The sequence below is a fragment of the Bactrocera dorsalis genome, chromosome 4 (assembly GCF_023373825.1).
Source record: "Bactrocera dorsalis isolate Fly_Bdor chromosome 4, ASM2337382v1, whole genome shotgun sequence".
Lineage (NCBI taxonomy): Eukaryota > Metazoa > Arthropoda > Insecta > Diptera > Tephritidae > Bactrocera > Bactrocera dorsalis.
In genome coordinates this window covers 36,331,683-36,356,000 of record NC_064306.1, presented here as the reverse complement: position 1 = coordinate 36,356,000, position 24,318 = coordinate 36,331,683, and the positions used below count along the sequence as shown (strand labels likewise).

Sequence of the window (24,318 nt, the reverse complement as noted above, 5' to 3'; positions counted from 1 at the left end):
GTAAGAGTTAATATGGCAAGAAAGAGAATACTTGCAGTGGTGATATTTGGTAATTCTAAAAATTTTAGGCTGACTACAATAACCAAGGAAATCTTGGTTTCTTCTTCTTATTTATTGGCAGATAGCATATAGCAGAGCACCAGTCGTTTCTTCTTTTCGTTATTTGGGGCCAATTCTAGATACCGAGTCGATCCAGGTCCTTCTTCAACTGATCTCTCCAACGGATTAGAGGTCTTCCTCTTCCTCTGCTTCCACCGGCGGGTACTAAATCGAAAACCTTTAAAGTTGGAGGGTTCTCTTCCATCCGAACAACATGAGCTCTCAAGCGCAGCCGCTTTTCTCTTGATTCGCTGAATTATGTCAATGTCGCCGTATAACTCGTACAGCTCATCGTTTCATCGGCTGTGGTACTCGCCGTGGTCAATGCGCAAAGGATCATAAGTCTTTCGCAGCACCTTTCTCTCAAAAACTCGTAATATCGACTCATGCCTTTGCACCATATAACAGGACAGGAATGATGAGAGACTTGTCTTTGTTCGTCTAGAGAGGACTTTACTTTTCAATAGCCTAGTCAGTCCAAAGTAGCACCTGTTGTCTGCGTTGGATTTCAAGGCAGATATTCTTATTGGTGTTGATCTTGGTGCCAAGATAGTTGAAATTCCTACGACTTGAAAGTAATGACTGTTGACAGTGTCGGGCGAGCCAAGTCGCGAGTGCGACGACTGTTTGTTTGATGACAGGAGATATTTCGACTTGTCCTCATTTACATACGCTTCGCTTCCTAATCTTCTCTATTTAGCTCTGCACCTCGTATTTTTTTTGCAGTTATAGATTGAAAAAGTCACACGATAGGGATGGGGATAGGGAGACGATTGTCTGAAACCTTGCTTGATATCGGAGAGGTCTTTCCTTCTAGTGATACTGCAGATATGTTAAGATTATAGACTTCATTCTTTGATGAGATTATTATAAAATTTTGGAAAATATTAAAAAAAGAATCCCATCGCAAGCGTAAACAACAATAATACTTTCACTCAAATATGTATGTCGAGTTTTGTACCTCAAAAAATATTTTTGTGCGAAGTCCTTCTTCCTTATTTTGATATGAAGAAAACATCTGCCAAAAGTCATCGTATTTTGATGGAATGTTATGGTAAACATTTTCAAGCTGACCGAACGTCCTAAGTGATCCAAAAGTGGTTTGCACCATTTAAAAGTGACGATTTTGGCTTGAAGACGTATAATCTCCTGTGCGTCCAAAAAGTTTGATAAGAAACTGGAAGCATTGCTCGATGAAGAATGTTACCAAACACTAGAAGAGCCTAAATTTTTTTTTGGTAGTCACTCAAACAACCATTTCAGAACGTATAAAAGCATTCGAATATATTTGAAAGCAGGTAAATTAGGTGCTGTATGAGTTGAAGCCAACGGATGTTGAAAGTACGTTGTCAGAAATGCTGATTGAACGCTATAAAAGCAGTCCTTTTTGAATCGAGCTGTGACTGGTGATGAGAAATTAATCCAATACGACAATTTTAAGCTTATGAAGCGTATCTGAGGCCTGACCAACCAGGTAAGGATAGAATCTATGAGAGTCGATTCGGCGCCGTTCGCAGCTACTCAGACTGACGTGTGGAACGTCTGGAACATCTTGGCGCATTTCAAGTCGAGATCTTAATTCAAAGCGTACAAAATACATCTTGTGCAAGAACTAAAACCGCTCGAGCTTGTCATGCGACATCACTTCCCTTTACGCGCTCTTGAAAAATTTCAAGAAGAACCGAAAATTACAAGTCAAATTTTGTTCAGAGATGAGGCCCATTTCTGGTTCAATGGGTACGTAAGCAAGAAAAATTGTCGCATTTAGGAAGAGAAGTATCCTGATTTCCATATGAATCATCGCGCCATGATAACTGACAATTTAATGCTTGAAATTGAAGCTTATGATCTCGGTAACATTTAGTTTCAACAAGAAGCCGCCACTTACCACAGATCGCATCAATCAATGGATTTATTGAGAAAACACTTCGGTGAGCAGATAATATCACGTTTTTGGTCGGTCGATTAGCCACCAAGATTGTGTGATATTACACCGTTAAACTTTTTTTCTGGGGGATGTGTATAGTCTAAAATCTATGCGGACTATATCACTTCGATACTGGCTTTGTGGAAAATCAACACGCGTACCATTCGTCAGGTACCAGTCGAAATGCTTGAATGAGTGATCTAAAATTAGACTCAATGGATGGACCATCTAAGGCGTAGCCATGGCCAACATTTGAAAGAGTTAATGTTCTTTCAAATGATAGTAGATATTATTGGATTTATCTGTAAATGACTGTGGCGCATTCACTTCTAGCTGAATATATTACAACCCTTTGGAATCATATAATTTAACTCGCATAGTGAAGTCAAAACTAACTCGTAATATAACTAAAATTCCATTTGTTGAACTACATAGCTTTCTATCGATCTAAAAATTTTTGCATCAAAAGCGATTTCCAACACTTTTTTCCCAGCACTAACCTAAATAACTAACTATTTTTTAACCAAGATTAACTATTCGTGCCGCAATGCCATAATAAAGAGATAACTATTAAACGCTGCTTAAAGACCCAACTAATACCACGCCAATAAACTCACACTTCAAAACACAAATTACATACATATTTCTCATTCAACGCTAAGAGGTATGCAAACAACATTAAACACTTGTCATCAACATATTTTTGCATGACGCCAACGCTCATAAATCGCTTATCGGGTATTCAACGACACTTAAAATCCACAATTTGCGGTGAGCGTAACGCAGCTGCGGCGATTACTACGATTTCCAACGAGTAGTTCGCCTCCTTCACGAACGTAATCAGCGCGCATAACGGTGCATAAATGCAAACACCAGCTGACCATAAAGTAAGAGCGCCACACAAATTGTGTGAAATGACAAAAAGAATCGATAAATATAGCAAAAAAATACAAAAAGAAAATAAAACGTAATAATAATGATAAGAGTTTGTTGAAAAATCGCTGGCGCTCAAATAAAAATAACCCATTGGTGATTTTATGCGCTTCCTGTGGCTTTCGCATAGCGCTGCCGTGCCATTCGTTTCGCTTTCATTTCACACATCCATTATTTTTATGAGTTGTTTGTCGGTGTCGTTTTTTCGTTTTTTTTTTTATTTTTTCTCTCTTCTGTTTTTTTCTTTCTTCTGTTTGGGCGTGATTTATTTTCGTGGCGGAAGCGCGCATTGAAATATGCCATTCAATATTATGCAAAATTCAGGACAAATAAAGCGCGCCATCAGCATATAATCAGCGCGATTGGTGAGCAAGTGTTCGGTGGCTTGGCTGGTTGATTGTGCGCCGCTAAGTATGCTATGAAAATGCGTGAGTTTATGTAGCACAAAGCACGCGAAGCGGTGGAGAGGTACAAAGAGAGCGAGGTGAGTGAGAGATTTGTGTTGCACTTAGCGTCGTGCAACTGTCAACCTAAACGCAAATGGAAGTGCAAACCGAAAAAATCGGAAAAAATAGAAAAAAAAATTGAAAAAAATGAAAAAATAATGTAAAAAAATGCAAAAAAAAAAAATGGAAAAAATGGAAAAAAATTGGAAAAAAATTGCAAAAAAAAATTGCAAAAAAAAAATTGGAAAAAAAATTAAAGAAAGCGGAAAGTAATAGCACTAAAAATGCAGAGTGAAGCAAGGAAATTCGTAAGAAGTACGCGATGCTTCTAAACGGCAAGTACCTCGATTCATAATATGGCAAAAAAAAAGAAATGTGGTGTGAATTGCAGCGCTGCTCCGTCAGACAGCGCTGTCATTAATCGTCGCTTGCAACACCATCGCGTGTTCGTCACATTTGTGGCACCGCCAACTTGCAATATTTAATGGTCGATTGGAAATGTTTGTACGCAGCTGCAGCCGGCGTACGCGCCGTTTGCCGCTTAGCTCTGGTTGCAGATTGAACTTGTAAGCGGTGTCTAGTAGTTGTGGCAATAAAGTGGTTTGTGTGTTGCCGGAATAATAGAGCGCTCAGCTCAGCGCGCTGGTATATTTGCAGCATTAAAATATGCAAGGAAGCTGAGTTTGCAATTTCAGGCGACTTAATGCTTTTATTTGTGGCGATTGATTTTGGTGTGGAGTGCGTTAAAGAAAGTAGTAGTACTAATGTGCCTTAACTCTGCGTTATTTTATTTTTTTGGTTCTATTTTTACTATTTAATGAGATCGATTTTTGTTTTTAGGGGTTCTAGGTGCAGGGAGGTGCATTATTTGATTCTAGTTTCTACAATTAATGCAGGTTTTCCATAGTTCGATGGCTTATTGCTTTCGAAATAATATACTAAAATGTTAAGTCGGTATCTCAAATAGTTCTCGTGTTACCGCCTTCTAAAATCATGCTTATGTATAATTCTATGCCCCCATTTGAACACGCAGAAAACCCAAAGAACCAAAAACATTTTCGAAATTTCGAACAGTTAAAAATATTTACCCTTTCACTACTAGCTGACTCCATTTTAATAAACTTAAAGTGCTTTACAGCTGAGTGAATCATGCGCGTAAGTCTTGCCATATTTAAATAATGAGTTTTTAAGTAGCTGGTTCCTTCTAAGCACAGCTAATAACTACCACGGCAAAAGCACGTAAAAAATTTGAACCCGAAATTGTTATGCTGGCAAAGCAGAAACTTGATATTCGAATTTTAATTTGCCGGCGTACACACGACTCCTTGCGCACGGCACGATGCAGCGTCGCTACTTTGGCAAACTTTGCGCCAAAAATAATTAAGTGTAGCGAAGTGTAATGCAGCAAGTAGCTGCATTCGAGAGCCGCAATCAAAACAACCGGCAACAACTAACAACAAAACACGATGATAGACATAGAAGTATGCTGTAAACATTTACCTGAGATATGTTAGTATATGAAGCAGGGCGGTTCTTAAGCAGATTTTCTATCTCCCAACCGCTAAAAGAGATATAAGAGGAGGTTACGTTAGATGGCTGATGTAGAGAGATTGCACGTGGACTGCTATGTAGTCCTTTGTGAAACGCTCGGTAACGCCTAGAAACCAATACAAATTCACACAGGCGTTTAATTTCCATTCCCGCCAGTTCGGTGAGATGTCTGAAAGTATGCGCTCCAAAGTGTTTAAGTCTTGACCTCGCAAACGCGGGAAATTCAAGGAAGAGGTATTGAGTTGTTTCCACCTTGTCTTCTTCTGGTAAAATTCCCAGCCTTACAGTTTGAATGCTAATAGGGCAATGACCTGTAAAAAGCCTCACAAATAGGGAGAGACTAACCTTACTGAGGAAGATCACTAGATTTCCTACGATCGATCTTGTGTCAAAAGACTTTTGCGATAGCGGAAGTACCAATGGTGGTCCAGCGTTTACCAAGTTCCCTCGAAGCTCAGCTATCTAGTAGTAAAACGTAAGAGGATACGAGAGCTCCTATTCTACTGTTAGTGGTTCTACAGTGCCTTTCCTTTCTAGCTCGTCAGCTTTACAATTGCTTGCGACTCCGTTGGGGCCTAGTACTCATACTCAGTCTTATCACAAAGAGACTCGATGCTATTGATTGAAGTTAGGCACTCCTTGACCAACCCTGAACGCATCGTTCATGAGACCAAGGTTAGTATCGCCGCTTTGTTATCTTAGTGGATGTTTATTTTACTGAAGAAAGGTGCACTCGGCTTGGAAAACTGTAATAGTCAGGAAGTCTGAGCTCTTGACAGTAATCCCCTCCGCCAACCTTCCCCTCAAGCTTCAATCCATCCGCGGAAAAGCTCACTGTCGTTCTCTTCCAACGGCTTCTTACCACCCACAACTCCTTCGTCGGCATATGAACAGAGAAGGAGCCGCCAGAGTTCGGTTTGGCGACTCTATGATCTTAGTGCTCCGGTATGAAGTCAAAGTGTGTGAGAATTTCCGAATGTTCAGATTCGTGTTCTTTTAGGAACCTAGATTCTCTGAGTCTGATTGCAACTTTCGCAGCCATACTGCTGATGAGCGCCGCTCGTTGAACGCTCTCGAGCCTCCTTGCAAGTGTGGTATTTTCTATAGTTCTCCACCACACAAAACTCCGTAGAACAAAAAGGGCTTGACTTTCGGTGATAGGCCCCATCTTCTGCCAATGGCTCCTCTACAGCAGTATAAGGTAATCGATGCTTTTTTTCTCATGATGGATGGAGGAAGGATGTCTCCCTTTTGCGGCAGTGGTACCACCGGGATCTTGCATCTTCTAGTAAATAAAGCCATGATAGGATATATTTATCACACATAATTTTTACTTCCTATTCGAAGTTATTAAGGTCGGTAACCAAGCTTTGATATTTAGTGAAAGGACCAAAAATTATTTTCCTGTTTAGGACTAAAATTAATTTATGAATAATATTGATGAGTATGACATTGATTTTAGGTATAATTTAATTTTTTTAGTTTTTTTTTTGAATAGGAATATCTCAATTAAGACTCAGCGTGCAATAAGCCTTTCCCAAATCTAAACAGCAAACAAAATTTGATATATAATTTTTGGTCTTCGTGTCATCAATGATAGCCCTGTGACCGCAAAAATTATTAACTTAATTTCTTCAGTACCACCCTAATATGCATAAATAAGTGTATGCTGGCAAAATGAGGTAAGATTACGCTTCTACTGCCGCAATAATTATGATGGAATGATAACCACTCACAATATATACATATGCATACATACATATGAACATATATCTGCGTATGTACATCTGTATATGTGTAATGCCGGCGATAACATCCGCAAACGCTTTGTCATATTGTCGCCGTTCGTCCGTATACTTATATGAGCATTAATCATACGCCATGTACTCCCACAAATCATGTACATACGTGTCTACTCACTTTCACACATTCCAATGCCGCTCTCCATTGCTGTATATGTATGTGAGTTATGCTATCATTAGGATCATAGTTTTTGCTAGAAGCTTCTTATGAAACTTATTAATTATAACTTAATTAACCACAAATAAGAGATTAATTTTGTACATCGATAAATCCTCTGCCTGCCATCTAACTGTTGGCTGTCAATTGCTGCTAGCTATTTATCCTCACGACCAGCACACAACGCATATGTACTAATGTATGTATGTATATACATACCTATAAAGACTGAAGAATTATAGTTCTTATGAAGGTTAGCGTGGGAAATAAATGCCACAAAGCAATAAAAACAAATACTTTATCTGTATTCTGGGATTATTGCTCGGCAATGGATTTTATTGATTAACACTGGAATGTTTGAAAAAAAACTTCTTTTTGACAGTAACTAAGATCTGAAAGTTTTAAGTTTTAATTAAAATGAAATAGTATTAAATTATTAATAATTTTTTGAATGTAGAAAACCCGACATTATATAATACAAATAATACCATCTCTCCTTCACCTAAAAGCCACTACAGAAAAATTGAATATTTATAATTTGTAGGAAACAAGAGATCGAGAGCAAAGAGACAGAGTGAGCGAGAAAGATGAAAGGGACAGAGATACTGTCAGATGACAGGGAAAGAGATAGTAGTCAAAAAACGCATGAAAAGTTTGACTTGAGTTAACCTCAGTCTTCTGCTCATCCATTTGTGATCTGAACTTCCTTAGAAAATATTATAATTTTTAAAGCTCTCACGGAGGTTCACCACTTGCTTTTAATATTGTATAATAATTTATGAGTTCATTAAATATTAATAGCAGCGAATCAGTCCCCTCTTCACCATTCACAATTTTCTCATATCACCCTTTTGAACCAATATAACAACTTGTACAGTTGTAGGTGCCATTGTTGTATTGAGGCATTTTAATATAAGTGCCTTCATCGAATTTCGGCTTTTCTGGTTTCGGTTCAATTTTGAACCGTGAAAGAATAGATTTTTTGACAGTATCCACATCATATTCATAACCCCAAGTGTCATTAGAGGTAATGATGCGTTTGATGAATTTAGGACCTTTACTCCATGTCGTTTGCAAAAGATTCAGGCCTTCTGTTACGATTCTAGGGTTGACATACCCAAAACATCAACCAAAATATTTTGAGTTGATCCATAAAAAATGTTGTGATATCCAGCTTTCCCTTTGATGCCAACAAAATGCTTTTAAACAGTTTTTCTTTGACATTTTCGATTTTATCGAACAGTTCACAAATTTCACTGAGGGTTTTGGCCCAATCAAATACGTGTGTTGGTGAAAAAGTGGACTCACCAAAAAGTTCACGCAACTTTTGAAATTATTCCGTAGTCGGTATTTTATTGTAAACGAAGAAGTTCAAGCAAGTACGTTATTCATTTTGGTAAAGATCCCCGCAAAACTAATACGTAAGCTGACGTTGAAAAATACATAAAGCTCCGTCAAGATCAGGAAGGTCCTCTCCAAGCCTTTTGATACCAAACGAGGTTTCAGAAAAGGTGACTACCTACCGTGCAACTTCTTCAATCTACTCCTGTATAAAATAATTCGAGCTGCAGACCTGGATAGAGAAAGTACAATCTACCATATGAGACTATATCGATGTTATTGGCCTCATTGGATAAGGGTTTGAAGCTTATGGGTCTGGTTTTAAACGAGGTCAAGATGTAATATTTCTTTCTCTAAGTCACTGTTGATAGTTACAACTTCGATGTTGTAGCTAATTTCGTCTATCTTGGAACCAGCATAAACACCGTCTCGAAATCTAAGGCAGAACAACTTCTTGTCAACAGATGCTACTTGGGACTGAGTAGGCATTTGCGAACTAAGTTCCATTTTCGACGAATACAGACCAAATGCTACAAGTCACTCATCATATGGTGCAGGCTTGGACGATGACAACATCTGATGAGATAAAAGCTTTCGAGAGAAAGGTTCTGCGGAAGATATATGGTTTTTTGCGAATTGGCAGTTGATGAAACGATAAGCTCTACGAGATATACGACGACATTGACATTGTTCAGCGAATTAAAAAATAGCGGCTACTCTGACCAGATCATGTTGTATAAATAGATGAACACGCTCCAGTTCTGAAAGTATTCGACTCAGTACCGCCGGGGGAAGCAGAGAAAGGGGAAGACCTTCCCTCCATTGGAAAGAAGGAAAAGAAGAATCGATAGACAAACAAACGCTGATTGACACAGGGAGACCAGACTTCAAGCAAACATAAAAAAAACCATTCTGCTTATGCGAGCAGTTTTATGGTCTAGTCTGGAACAAGCTTTAATTTTAATTTTATAGTGAGTAGGTTTTGTTTTTTATTACCCAGCTTTGAAGTCTGTTTAATGTTGAATCGGGAAATGGCGTAACGAAATATGTATTTGTTACGAGTAAGTGGAATAGGTTCTGGTGTTGCTCTCCGAGATAAAACCCAATTCGCATTCGAATATTCCAGAATTTATTTTTTTTGTTTTCTTCTTCGAAGAGCTTTTTTCAAAAGCGATCATTGTTACAAAATAGTTGAATATTTGCAGTTTCCGACGAAAAGACCATAATTCTCTATCTCATTAGAAGACAATTTGAGTTAAGCACTTTCTTGTAAGGAGGCTATTGATTTCTTGTCCAATAAATAAACAATTCTTTGATTATTAAATACTTAAATCCTTATGAACTCTAACTTATTATCATGCTTCCTTTAATCTTTTCTCCCGCTAATAAACGGGAAACCAAATCGATTAAGTAAGGCGGAATTGAAATATGCAACGGTTGCTGCTATATTTCCGTTAGATTTGTTAAATATCACCATTTCTCATATAACAAATATTTGCAATAAACCAAACAGCAGGAATAACCTGGCTAAGAGCGACAAGTGAAATGGTAGAGCTGCAGCATTTGGCTGCAGGAAATCAAACGATACAGTGGCAACTTGCGCTCCCGTGATGCCAGCTTGCTTATTTATGCATTTATGATACGGTTTGCAAGCGTTAGCTAGCAAATGGCAACAATACGGTGGAGCAGCGCTTGGCGCCGCTTAACGTTGCTGTCATATGTTGCACAGCTCCTCCAATACCTGCATACATACTTCTGTATATTTGACTATTATTTCCAAGCTAAGAGTCGCTTAGCATTTATGCAACTTTGTTTCTTTTGCTCGGTGCTTGCACTTACCTTTTCCGCATCCAAACCGCCCGGAATTTGTGTGCCATCCTTTGAGCAGAAGCAATATGGCAATTGACACTCTTCGGTGTTGCAACGCTGCGCTATATCAGCCGGGGCATCTGTTGCTGGTGTTGGTGCTGCAAAATTGTAGAACAAAACGAAATATGTGTTAGTTTGAACCGCGTTACCAAATGTGCAAATAAATAAAGGAGAAATTAAATTGACTACTAACTAACTGTAGCGCAAACAGGAAGCAAAGCAGAAATTAAACAATAACTCAATACACACAAGAAAATTGTGGACACACTTAAATACAAGTATGTACATAACAAGAAAAATAATTAGAATTCAGGTTGTACTGAAGCTAATGCCCCTCACAGGTATGGTACAAAGGTTTCCATACAAGCAATCGATTTAGAACGGTCGGTTGTATGGCAGCTATATGCGATAGTGTTCTGATCAAGAAAATTTCATCGGAGATTGTACCATTGCCTTGGGGAACAATATATGCCAAATTTTGTGAAGATACTTATCTCGAGAAATATTATAAAAAATGTTCTATACAAGGAGTTGACTTTGATTGATCAGTTTGAATGGCAGCTTATTGCTATAGTAAGCCAATATCGGCAATTCCGACTTATTTGCCAGAATTGGGGGTAAAAGGCGTAAGCAAATTTTCAAATCGATATCTCTAAAACTGTGAGATTTCTTTTTCTTCTTTGCTGTCATAAACACCGCTTGCGCGGTTACAGTCGAGTTAGCAACAGCGCGCCAGTCGGCCCTTCTTTTCGCTATTAGACGGCAATCCGAGATACCACGTGAAGCGAGGCCCTTCTCCACCTGATCTCTCCGACGGAGTGGAGGTCTTCATCTTTGTTTCCAACAGCGGGTGCTGAATCGAAAACCTTCAAAGCTGGAGTCTTATTTTCCATCCGGCCAACATGACCTAGTCAGCGCAGCCGCTGAGTGGCTATTCGCTTATAGGGTCTCCGATGTTTCATTTTCAAAAAAGGAGGGTCTCTCATCCGAGGCTGGTTACAACTATTCGCTGGGGTGTTTTTTTACGTGGAGGGTCCCAAACCCAGCGCACAACCCTATGCAGGGGATGTTTCGCCTTCTCACTTTAGCTCGCCTTCAAACGGATGTTCTTAGGCTACCCAGAGGATACTTGGTCAAAGACCGGAAGTCGTGAGCTGCTTGAGTCACATGTAAAAGAATCGTTTCTGGCCACTCCCAAGTGAATGGAATTCAAAGAGCTTTCCTCACTTGCGTGAACTTCTACACATGACTCCATCCTCCTATGATGATGATGATATTGATATCATCGGCCTCAACACCCGCGCCGTTAGTTCTGCTTTCTCCAGACTGGACAAGGAAGCAAAAGAAATGGGTCTGGTAGCGAACGAGGGCAAGAAGAAATATCTCCTGTCATCAAACAAACAGTCGTCGCACTCGCGACTTAATTTCGACTTAATTTCGTCTATCTTGGAACCAGCGTAAACACCACCAACAATGTCAGCCTGGAAATCCAACGCAGAATACATCTTGCCAAAAGGCGTTACTTCGGACTGAGTAGGCAGTTGAGAAGTAAAGTCCTCTCTCGACAAACAAAAACCAACCTCTATAAGTCGCTCATAATTCCCGTCTTGCTATATGGTGCAGAGGCTTGGACGATGACAACAACGGATGAGTCAACGTTGCGAGTTTTCGAAAGAAAGGTTCTGCGAAAGATTTATGATTCTTTGCGCATTGGCAATGCCGAATATCGCAGTCGATGGAACGATGAGCTGTATGAAATATACGATGACATTGACATTGTTCAGGGAATAGCGGCCACGATGGCTAGGTCATGTCATCCGAATGGATGAAAACATTCCACCTCTGAAAGTATTCGAAGCAGTACCCGCCGGGGAAAGCAGAGGAAGGGGAAGACCTCCACTCCGTTGGAAAGAACAAGTGGATAAGGACCGCTTGGCTTCGCTTGGAATCTCCAATTAGCGCCACGTTGCGAAAAGAAGAAACGACTGGCGTGCGGTTGTTAACTCGGCTATAATCGCATAAGCGGTGTCTACGCCAATTAAGAAGAAGAAGATGTTCCATTTTGGGTGTTAAAAACTTCGTGGCAAACTTGATACGAAAGTATTCTTAAGTGTATTTCAAATTCAAAACCGAAATTATTCAAAATTTAGTTTCTCAGGAATTGTCAAATATCAGTGATATATTGCTCAACATGATTTTGGTAATGGCTTTCTTGAAATAGCTCGACATGTTTCTTTAGGCTGGTATGACTGTCAGTGGCACCTGTTGGTTATTATAAGCTTGTTTTTCTAAAAATTTTAAAGTACATTTCTTCGAGCTGTTTAACTGATGAAAATATTAAAGAAGTTAAGAATATAGTGCTTGAAGTAGTATTGGAGAGATGGTAAGAGAGCTCGACATCTCTCCCGAGTCCATTCGAATGATTTTTGTGAATACTTTGTGTATGAAAAGCGTTCTTGGTCGACTCGTTCCCATAAGCTGAACTTTTTTTTAAAAAAAGTACCGTAAACAGGTATAAAGAGTATACATGTAGAATTAAACTTTAATAAATGTAGAGTTCACTTTTATTTAATAAATACACTTTTAATGTTTGTACAATTTCACGTTCACAATGGTTTGCTTGATTTGCTCGCAATGGCAACGAGAGGCGGATAACATGCGGCGCTTCCTTTATTAAAAACGAGTTACTTATGTATATTCGCGGGCCGAACGTCTAACGCACTCGCCGTTACAATCAGGAATGAATTATATATCTTACGCTATGATGGACGCTAGCCTCACCGCCCACATCTTCCACCTAATCCACAGATGTCATCCACTCTTTGACATTTGGATCAGTGGTTGCCATACTGCCCTTATTTCTCATCCTACATACATGTTTAATCGTTTGAGTTCCGATCTCACATTCAACGAGAGCATTATAATTGCCGATGAGACAGGGCTATATGAGTAGGACATGCAAACAAGCCAAGAAAAAACGAGCCGAAACCAAAAACACCACACCAAAGCCGCTCAAAACCCAAGAGATGCTCATTGTTTTTTCGATATTCATGGTTTGATGCATCATGAATTTATTCCGGAGGGACGGTTACTTAATAAGGAGTTCTATTTGGCTGTATAGAGGCGTTTGCGTGAGAATTCATGAATTTTACATGATTATAGTCCATTGATTGTGACCGAATTTAGAGCCAAAACGCAGAGAATACCATCGATTAGCCTCTGTAATACACACGATTCGGCTCTGTGTGATTTTTTCTAAGGCGTTGTTCCATGGAATACATTTTCAGTCGATTGAAGAGATAAAAGAAAATTGGCGGAAGGAGCTGAAAGCCATTCCAAAAAGTGCTTACGAAGCGTGTTTCGATGAATATTTGAGTTTTACTTTCAATTTCCGGGTACTTTTTTGTCACAATGTTAATATTTAGGAATATGTATCACTTATCCAAATTAATGCGAATGGCATACTTAAGTCAAGTTTGTTCCAGTTTGGTATATTTGAAAGACATTTAACAGTAGATCTAGAAAACGAACTGGTCCTAAGACGTAGAATGAAAGTGCTTTCACATTACATAATTGGTTTTGAGAGATTATGCAAAGTAGGGGGTTCGTACAGTAGCTTACTTGAAAAGCTTATAACGCTGGTCCCTTCTGGTGGATAGAAACCCTCTAAAAATGATGATAAATATCCTCCTAAAGGCCAATGCTAGTTTCGGCTATGTCTCATGTTTCACCGAAGGTATTTTTAGTATAAATGTAAATACATTGTGTATATTGCTTTCAAGTTCAGAAAAATTGTAACCTCGCTGTATCAATAAGAATGCATGTTCCTAGAGATGAACATACTTTACAGCTCATTTTTGACTTCTATGCAAGTTATAAGCTGAAAAGCATAAGAGCTAGTAGATATGGCTTGAGTAGTTCATCAGCAAGCCTATGTGTATTTTATATATTCGCTCAACTTCTTTATAAACAGCCGTTATGTGGGCCATATTGTATAATATTTCGCTAACAACAGGTTTGCGTGGGATGTTAGCATCCCCAGCATTGATTTGAATAATCGAGAAATTGTACATATAAATAATAAAATAATTTGTGCCCTAAGTCTATGGAAGTTTGAAAACTAACCTTTAATTGCCACAACTTAAATTTCTAATGCATTTTGCCGAATATTATACACTTTACTTTTAGTATATATAAATTTGATTTCGGATTACTTTGCCATTGTTTCTTGTGTCTAGTAATTGCTTACCAACGCATTCAGTGGCTTACAAATTCCATTTTCAACGAATTCGATATTGATATCGAGAACAACAACTGCAATAACAGCAATAACAACAGCAACAAATTTGCAATTGCAATGCATCGATTGTTATTGTGATTGTGAAATTGCATTGGCATTCCGTTAAGTGAAAGGAACACTTTGCTGAATTATGCATGAGCGTCAAGTCAGGCGGCGAACCACCACCCTCCCCTTCCACGCGTTACAGCAAGCTGCTGGAGACGTTGAAGGAGTTAATATTGCCACTTGGTGTTTGGTTTGTGTGTGTGTGTGTGAACAGCTGTTACATATACATATATATGTGTGTATATGAAGCAGCTTGGCATAGTCTAATGTTGTTTAGCTAAACGCATGTGTTGTTGATATGTTAAACACACTTGCAAATACATATAAATATCGACAAATACTCTTAGACAAATGACCTATCGGCGTTTGCGTTTATAGGTCAGAGCAGTTGTCCTTTTAGTTACGTTACTGATCCTTACAATGCTTTTGCTAACGCATACTTACACTCAAATACATTGTGTTGTGTTTGTTGTTGTAGTTAACACCTGAATTTATAGTGCCTCAGCAGTTAAGTGGATTGTATAGAGATTGCAAAATAGAAAGTGATTGCTGTGTACCGTAGAAGCGGGGAGATTTTGGCAATCAGAAAGTTTGAAGAAAATTTTGAAGTTATTTTGATTAACAAAATGTAAAGAGTTGCCAATTTTTCAAAATTTTTAATTAATGTAAAGTTTATTATTATATTAAAAATTATGAAATATACAATTGTCAACAAACATCAAATATTTAAGTAACTATTAAATAAATAAGTTTAGAAAAGTTCACATAATGTTGGTTTAAAGAAGGTTGCCACTTAATTTGAATTTTTAATTCACCAAAACTTTATAATATAAACTAATTATTGCAACTTTAAAGGTACGAAAAGAATTTACACTGTTATTTGATTAATAAAATTAAAGAGTTGCCACTTTATCAAAATTTTAAATTTAATAAAATTTATCTAATAAAAAAATTTTCAACAATTATGAAATATTTATATGACTATCAAATAAATAAATTTGAAAAAGTTTACAAAATGTTGTTTGAAAGGGGGTTGCCACCTTAAAAAGATTGAGAAGAGTTTAATTTTTTTTTTTAAAAGGGTGCTACTTTTTAAAAAAAATTTAAAACAAAATTTATGTGGCAAACGTTTATATAAAATTGCTTTAAACAGCGTTGCCAGTTAATTTAAAGTTTTTTAATTGACCAAAAATTTATAAGATAAATCAATTATTGCAAATTAATAGCTGAGAGTGCTTACATATTTTTTATAGAAAGTTGCCACCCTTTTAAAAATTTCATGTTACAAAATTTATGTGACAAATGATTATTTACAATTTCTCTATGCACAATTTGATGAAACAAACGATTAACACATAAATTTAAAAACGTTTAAGAATATTTGTATTTATTTGAAAATAGTTTTGTAAGGCATTACCACTTTCAAAAACCTTCGAGTTAACTAAATGGCGAATCAAATAAATTTATATAATATAAGCACTCAAAAAAACAGTTTTGAAGAAATTGAAAAGATTTGAAAAGTTTACTTTACAATTTTTTGAAAATGGTTGCCACCTTTTCAAAAATTTTTCTGAACAAAATTTATGTGTTAAAGGAATTATTGCAATTTGAGTATCAAAAAAAATTTAAAAGCATTTAAGAAAGTTTATTTTTGAAAATATTTATATAAAGAGTTACCACTTTTAACAATTAAACACAGAAAATAAATGAATTATTATAGAAAAAGCATTATAATTACCATATTAAAACGTATTTTGATGAAAATTTATTTTTAAGTAAGAAGAAGAAGTTATTAAGCAATAATTTTTTAAAGGGTTGCCACTCATTTAATAAATTTTAGTTCAATAAATTTGATCAAGTGAATCATATTTGAATATATTAATATGAAGATAAAACTTTTCAAAAGATTTCCAAAAAAACTAATAAATAGGGTTACCACCCGAAAAAAAATTAAGTTATTATTATCCACATTGAAACATTCTTTTTTTTATATTTTCACTTGTGAAAAATATTGTAGTCAACAATTTTTTTGATAATATAAAAGAAAATTTACGATATGAGTAAGAAAGCTGACCGATCTGGCAAAGTTGTCTGTTGATTGTATTTTATGAGTTTACTTTGCCAGTAAAATTATACAAAAAGATTTACATTCACACTTTTGACATGGACAGCGTTGCCACTTATTTTAAATATTCAGTTAATTTTTATTACATTGTACATTTTTTTTATATATTTTTAGTTGTGGAAAATTTTGTAAAACATTTTTTTTATAATATAAAAAAATTTCGCAACATGATTAAGAAAGCTGATCGATCTGGCAAAGTTGCCTGTTAATTGTTTTAAAAAAATTTTGCCGTATCATATTTTCTCGGCTTATTTTGGGAGTAAAACGATTCAAAAAGCTTTACATTAAAGCTTTTGACAACGACAGGGTTGCCACTTATTTTAAATTTTCGATTTATCGAAATTGTTAAAATACTCAAATGGTTGCAATAGCGATTTCAACTAAAAACTTTTAAAAACCTTCACTTTGCAAAACATTTCAAGAAGGATTGCCACATATTTAAAGTTGTGTAGAAAATCAAAATTATGAAAATAATAAAATTTCAAAAAAAAAGCAGCACTCTAAGACGCTTTAAGAAATATTTGTGTTGGATGTAAATTAAAAATGGGTTGCCACCTACTTTACAGACATTAAAATTAATATTTAAAGGCAAATTTAAGATTAAACTTAATTACTTAATTAAACTTGTATTAATTTTTGCTCACTTTTATAAATTTTACTAAATTTTCTCCTTAACATCAATTGCAGGCAAACTTACGGTATTTCCCAACTTCAGCACGTAGTCAAATCGAAGTCGTAAAACTGTTAGTAATACCAGGAATTAGATGAATAGTATTGAACGCTGCATTTCTGAAGCATTGACATAAGGTACAATACATACATACACATACATACATACATACACATAGGCTAAGCATACACTTACACTTGCAAATACATTTTATTCAGGGCAACAATGTTAATGCTCATGCATTTAGATATCACAGAGTTAAAACAATTGACGCTACTAACTCATGGCGATGTGAGACAATGTAATTTTAATACATTGTAGCATGTGCATACCTATGTTGTTGTTGTAGATACACACATACCCAGAGAGTTAGATAAATGCTTGATGAAGCCGAAAAGTCAGCAGTTGACAAGTGATAACTCCAGCAATCATCAGCATATTCAGATGGAAAGGATGCAGAGCTGAAATGAATTGCTCAGTGCAAAAGTTGACATATGCCGGCATATGTTAGCATACAAATGGGCGCCTAAGCGTATAGCTTGCTAGCTGTGTGTGCGCTGCTGACTTAGAAAATACGAAAATATGGAGAGAAATAAATTTAAGTGATATTAAAAAGGCCTAAAGATTGACATAATTTGCAAAGGATTGTGTTTTAATGCCAAAGCTTGTTGTAGTTGTACGATTTTTCTACTTTGTAGACGAAACTGCTGCATGTTTGCACTGACCTAATTTTTAAAACGTCGAATTTTCGCCATATTTGCCAAGAATGAAAGCGTTAAATACTTGTTTTGCCGCTTCAATTTATTAGGGTTTTAAGATCCGGGACTTGCTTCTCTCCTCACTCGGACACTCGAGTCTTCAGTCTGTTAATAAGGTGAAATATCTAGGGTTTATTCTTAGTAGAAAATTTTCAAGGGAACCAAACACTGAAGAGATAGTAAGGAAGGTATCGGTTCCCACGACAGCCGGTTCTACGCACCGGAATTGACTCGGATTTCATCCGACCAAGGGCTGTTTTTTCGGCGATCTAACTGCGTAAAAAAAGGTATCGATTGCCTTATATTGCTGTGGAAAAGCTTTAAGTAAACGCTGGGGACCACAAAATGTTCTCTACGAAGCCATAGTCAAGCTAAAAGTGTTTTGTGGTGCAATCATCTGATGGAGGGCGCTTGAAAAGTCTATACTTGTTAATAAACTTGAACAAAATTGGGTATATGAAGGAGTCCAAACAGGGTCACGGTGATATTCTAACCTTCTTCAATTGCATTTTTGAAAACTAGGATCAGTGCATTGGAGAGGCTACTACTGGGTCGAAGCTAGGAGAGTAGATTGGGTGGGATTTTTCAGTAGAGTGTTCTCCATCAATCTAAGCTTTAGATTACTCGACCACTATAGTGTTTTTCAGGTAGAAGTAGCTCCTTTAAGGTGAACGTAGATGTACTGCTAAGAAATGTAGATTCCGTTTGGGAGGAGAGCAACAGAGAGTAACAGAGCGCCGATATTAGCTATGAGTTCGCAAACTGTGCGCTGAAAGTTAGTCAACGAGTATCTGAGTAACATCAAGCTACTTTATCATCAGAGTCATTTGTGGTCATGGGTGGAAACTGACAAGACGACGAGCTATCAAAACGGGGCACTCGTACCCCGCTTACATGGAAGAGGGAAAGAGTCGCATCTCGCGTGCGCTTAGCAGATGTTGCTTGAACGTCAGTTCCAATGCGACTGCTAACATAAAATATTTCACTTTTTGATTTTGACTCAAGTGAAGAGTTGAACAAGGCATAAATAGGCACTCTTGAACAATGAGATACTTTAGAAAAACTGTGGAACTGTGAAAACTGTATTAGCAACAATCATTAATTATACCACAGCCATTTCTTAATGTTATTGATGATTTGAAGAAAATATGATTTCTTTGAAACATTGCTCTTTTACAACAAAATTTGTTAAATTTATAAAATACTCAATCAACTGCTATTTTAATATACTTAGCTCTCAATCTTCAAACAAATTTGCATAAATTTCCCTTACGCATAGAATTTAGCGTCATTTACACTAAATTGTATGCACTGAGCCCTTACTTCCCTTCGGAATTTAGCGTGTTCATTAAACTGTGAAATTGAAAAGAGTTTACAAACTTTCTAGTGAGTTCTTAGCGTGACGCTGTGGGGTATGTTGCGTGGAGTTTTTGCATAATTTGGCGAATTTTCAAGTTCGATTATTAGCAGCAGCGCGAAGACGCGTGGTTCGTGGCAACATCTTGTGGCAGAAGTTAGAAATTAGCTGTAATTCGCAACTTTAGTTAATGCGATTGCCACTTTATTGTCACTGAGATATGTAAAAGTGTATTTATCGATTCGTATATACTTGTACTTGTAAGTGTAATTTCCAATAACATTTCTACTTTGGTGATCCGTAGATATAATTTTTATGAAATAACGGGTGATTTTTTTGAGGTTAGGATTTTCATGCATTAGTATTTGACAGATCACGTGGGATTTCAGACATGGTGTCAAAGAGAAAGATGCTCAGTATGCTTTGACATTTCATCATGAATAGACTTACTAACGAGCAACGCTTGCAAATCATTGAATTTTATTACCAAAATCAGTGTTCGGTTCGAAATGTGAAAATCCGCTTTTTTATCGACAAATTTTGTTCAGCGATGAGGCTCATTTCTGGTTGAATGGCTACGTAAATAAGCAAAATTGCCGCATTTGGGGTGAAGAGCAACCAGAAGCCGTTCAAGAACTGCCCATGCATCCCGAAAAATGCACTGTTTGGTGTGGTTTGTACGCTGGTGGAATCATTGGACCGTATTTTTTCAAAGATGCTGTTGGACGCAACGTTACGGTGAATGGCGATCGCTATCGTTCGATGCTAACAAACTTTTTGTTGCCAAAAATGGAAGAACTGAACTTGGTTGACATGTGGTTTCAACAAGATGGCGCTACATGCCACACAGCTCGCGATTCTATGGCCATTTTGAGGGAAAACTTCGGACAACAATTCATCTCAAGAAATGGACCCGTAAGTTGGCCACCAAGATCATGCGATTTAACGCCTTTAGACTATTTTTTGTGGGGCTACGTCAAGTCTAAAGTCTACAGAAATAAGCCAGCAACTATTCCAGCTTTGGAAGACAACATTTCCGAAGAAATTCGGGCTATTCCGGCCGAAATGCTCGAAAAAGTTGCCCAAAATTGGACTTTCCGAATGGACCACCTAAGACGCAGCCGCGGTCAACATTTAAATGAAATTATCTTCAAAAAGTAAATGTCATGAACCAATCTAACGTTTCAAATAAAGAACCGATGAGATTTTGCAAATTTTATGCGTTTTTTTTTTAAAAAAAGTTATCAAGCTCTTAAAAAATCATCCTTTATATTGTAAGAATAATGTTTAAAATTCTGACTTCCATAGATTTAGTGCAGGCCATTTCGCTACTTCCTGTAGCTTGCTAGCTGTAACTGCTTTAAATTTTCACGACAGTCAACTGTGTCAAAGTCTAATATTACAGACGTAATATGTACTAATAGTTGAGAATATTTTTTCTGATCACCTATGGTTATGGTGTTTTTATCAAATTTGCTTAATTTTTTCTAAAATAGATTGCAAATAAAATGTATTTAACAACAAAACAAAAAAAAACCTATGACTATATATTCAATACTATTTGGTGTATTTGTATTCCTATACCCCATTCAATTCGAAGTATATAAGGTAGTGGAAGGAAGTGTATGTGTAGCAATACTCAAAAACCATGATTGTAAATCGATTATATCTCACACCTAACATGGGAATTTAAAAAAAAGTTTGTTTATAATACATCTTAAACTATTCTTTTCAGAGTGCCTTTTTCACAAGGCCCTTCATAGAGATATTTATCAGGCAATAATGGAAGGAACAATAATATTTCTATACTCTTTCATCTCTTTGCAAGAGTAAAGTACAGTGTAAATATTGGACAATTGGCGTGACATCGCCCACCTTCAGGTGAAATCCTCTCTGATCAATTTGAATCATATTTGGTTACCCAGTCATTCATATGATACACTATAAATATTATCGAAATCGGATAACATCCACAAAATGGATTAAATACTTCCCTTAGCCCCACTAAACCTAATATAAACTCCCGACTTCGAACTTCCGGTTGATTTCTATTAGTCAATACATAAGAATTTTTAAGAAAATTTAAAAAGAGTCACTTTCTAATAAACATGTCTTTTTCTCGAGATTCTAGAAAATGAATGTAGTACTTCCCTTTGTAATTATAATAGAGCAAGAAGTATTAAAATGTTTGGTTACACCCGAACTTACTTGTTTTAAAATAATTTCGGAGTACATCATTGTGTAATATTGTAACATGTTGCTGCATATTATAATAGTTTTGTTAACCTAACGGTTCTTTTTATCACAAAATCACTATCACTAATCCAGATAGATATAGATATCCGGGTGATTGTCTGTCCGTCTGTCTGTCTGTCCTTCAATCCCTCTATGCAAGCTGTAACGAGGATTGAACAATGGACGTGGCACTGCCGATTTTAGGTCAAATTACATATATCTGGACCCGTCCGACCGATTTTTTCTAATTCTGGTATATGATCTTCTGCTAACATTGATACAGCACGTTGCGAAAAAAGACGAAGGCGGACTACAACCCAACCTTATTCCCATATAACACAATTCTGAATTCATTTGATTCTTCTCTAAATATATTGGGGCACAATTTTGCAATAATAATGTCGAAAATTGTCCAAATCCAACAAAAATTATTGATGCCCCTAGGTACCGAATATTTGAACCACAGTACGTATACTTGATTTTTTACCGCAAATATTTGCCAACGTATGGAATATACAATTGAAATTCTGAGAGAATCCGTTTCTGACAAAAGTATCTTTGTGTCGCTACTTCCTTGAGCCCTCATACTCGTATACCTAAGAATACATAAAGATTTTCGCACTTCCGGGTGATTTTATGCTGCATATAACGGTCAATATTAGAGTTACCTTAATGGCAAATTACAGAACGTGTTTTACTCATAACAGTGCATTCGGCTCACCTTTGTCACGACATTCGGCTGACTGATCGTATGTTTTCAGATCGTAAGCATAGATCCAAGACTTATTGCCTGTAATAATTTGTGGCATCCTGGCAGTCGGAAAACACTGCTTCATAGACGTTAACGGCACGCTGTTTTTCGAAAAATTTTATGAATTTGGAATCAATCGTGCCTTTAGTTTTCTTAGGCCAAAATGATATTTAAAAATGGTTTTCACTGATTCGTCTGATATTTCAACGACGAAAGTGAGATCTTTAAATGATAATTGTCGAAATTTTAATAATCTCATAATTCGTAAAAATCAATCGAATCGCATGTACTTCAGAAAGACAAGGGTATACTAAACACTAATGACTATTTTAATGTGACATTTGGCACAGACGTCACTGACAGTCACACCAGCCTAGAAAAAAAATTTCGACAAATGGGGTGTCGCGCGAAATTTTAATAAATTGGTGTTACTATTTTTTGCTTACTAAAATTTTCAAAACGTGGCATAAAAATTAAATTTTGTTTTAACTGACAAAGACTATAAAAACTTTAAAAATTTGTAGGCCTAGAAACCACTCGAAGCCGCTATTAAATTCATGCGAATAAACACAAGATATGAGTATGAGCTTGTTTGCCTACAGAGTTGCATTGAGTGGCACATGACAAGCCGTAGTTTGAATAATTACGCAACCGTATAGTTGCCAAAACGGTATACATAGGGCTTTACACTGCAAAGTGAAATCGCATTTTCATGGAAACGTCCAAATTTCATATGATTTTCACAAGAAATCGAAGCCATCAAAAGCACGCTGACAGCAATGCTGCGTTTCATTCAAAATACAAGCATCGACGTCAGCAGCTTCATCATTATCAGCACCAGCAACAACACAACGCCAAACACCAAAGCGGTTGTTGGTGAGTGATGAAAAGTGAGCTGCGTTCACGTGAAATATTTCCATCACTTTTAGTAGTAGTATACTAACATTTAGTAAAAATAATGTCTCTAAGGTGTGGCAACTCTAGTTTAAAAATGTTTGGACTAGAATTGTAGCTTTTCAAGTTCACAGTCATTGAAGATGGGGACAATTATGTCTATGGCTGGCTTTCTGTCGAAATATCAGTCATTTTGCGATGCATTTTCATGGAATGAAGAACAGAGTATATTAAGTTTGCCACGAAGTTTGTAAAACTCAAATGGATGCGTCGGAGACTCTATAAAGTATATATACATATAAACGATCGGTATGTTGAGCTAAGTCGATTTAGCCATGTCCGTCTGTCTGTATATATACAAGCTAGTCCCTCAGTTTTCAAGATATCGTTTTCAAATTTTACAAACGTCATTTTCTCTTCAAGAATTTGCTCATTTGTCGAAACTGCCGATATTGGACCACTATAACATATAGCTGCCATACAAACTGAACGATCAGAATCAAGCTCTTATATGAAAAACTTTCATATTTGAGAAGATATATTCACGAAATTTGGTATAAATTATTTTCTAAGGCAACAATGTAATCTCCGAAGAAATTGTTCAGATCGGTTAACTACAGCATATATCTGCCATACAAACTGAACTCCTGATCGTTCAAGCTCTTGTATGGAAAACTTTCACATTTGATAAGATATATTCACGAAATTGTACAGACTATTTTCTAAGATAATAATGTAATATTTGAAGAAATTGTTCAGATCGGCTTACTATAGCATATAGCTGCCATACAAACTAAACGATCGGATAAAAGTTCCTGTATGGAAAACTTTTGCATTTGGCAAGATATATTCACCAAATTTGGTATAGATTATTTTCTAAGGCAAAAATGTAAGCTCCGAAAAAATTGTTCAAATTGGCTCAATATAGCATATAGCTGCCATACAAACCGAACGATCGGAATCAAGGGCTTGTATGGAAAACTTTCGCATTTGACGTGCTATTTTCACAAAATTTGACACGGATTACTGCTTAAGGTTATAATATAATATCCGAATAA

The 24,318-nt window shown here is 36.6% G+C and overlaps 1 protein-coding gene across 2 annotated transcripts in view; it reads right to left on the bottom strand.

Annotated features, from left to right (window-relative positions):
- LOC105227241 (chitin deacetylase 1) overlaps positions 1-24,318 on the bottom strand; it is a 148,116-nt gene that overhangs the window by 46,691 nt on the left and 77,107 nt on the right. For both annotated transcript variants that reach the window (XM_029550616.2, XM_011206482.4), the window contains exon 4: positions 10,096-10,223. In XM_029550616.2, the coding sequence (XP_029406476.1) occupies positions 10,096-10,223 (128 nt within the window). The remainder of the gene's footprint in view (positions 1-10,095; positions 10,224-24,318) is intronic.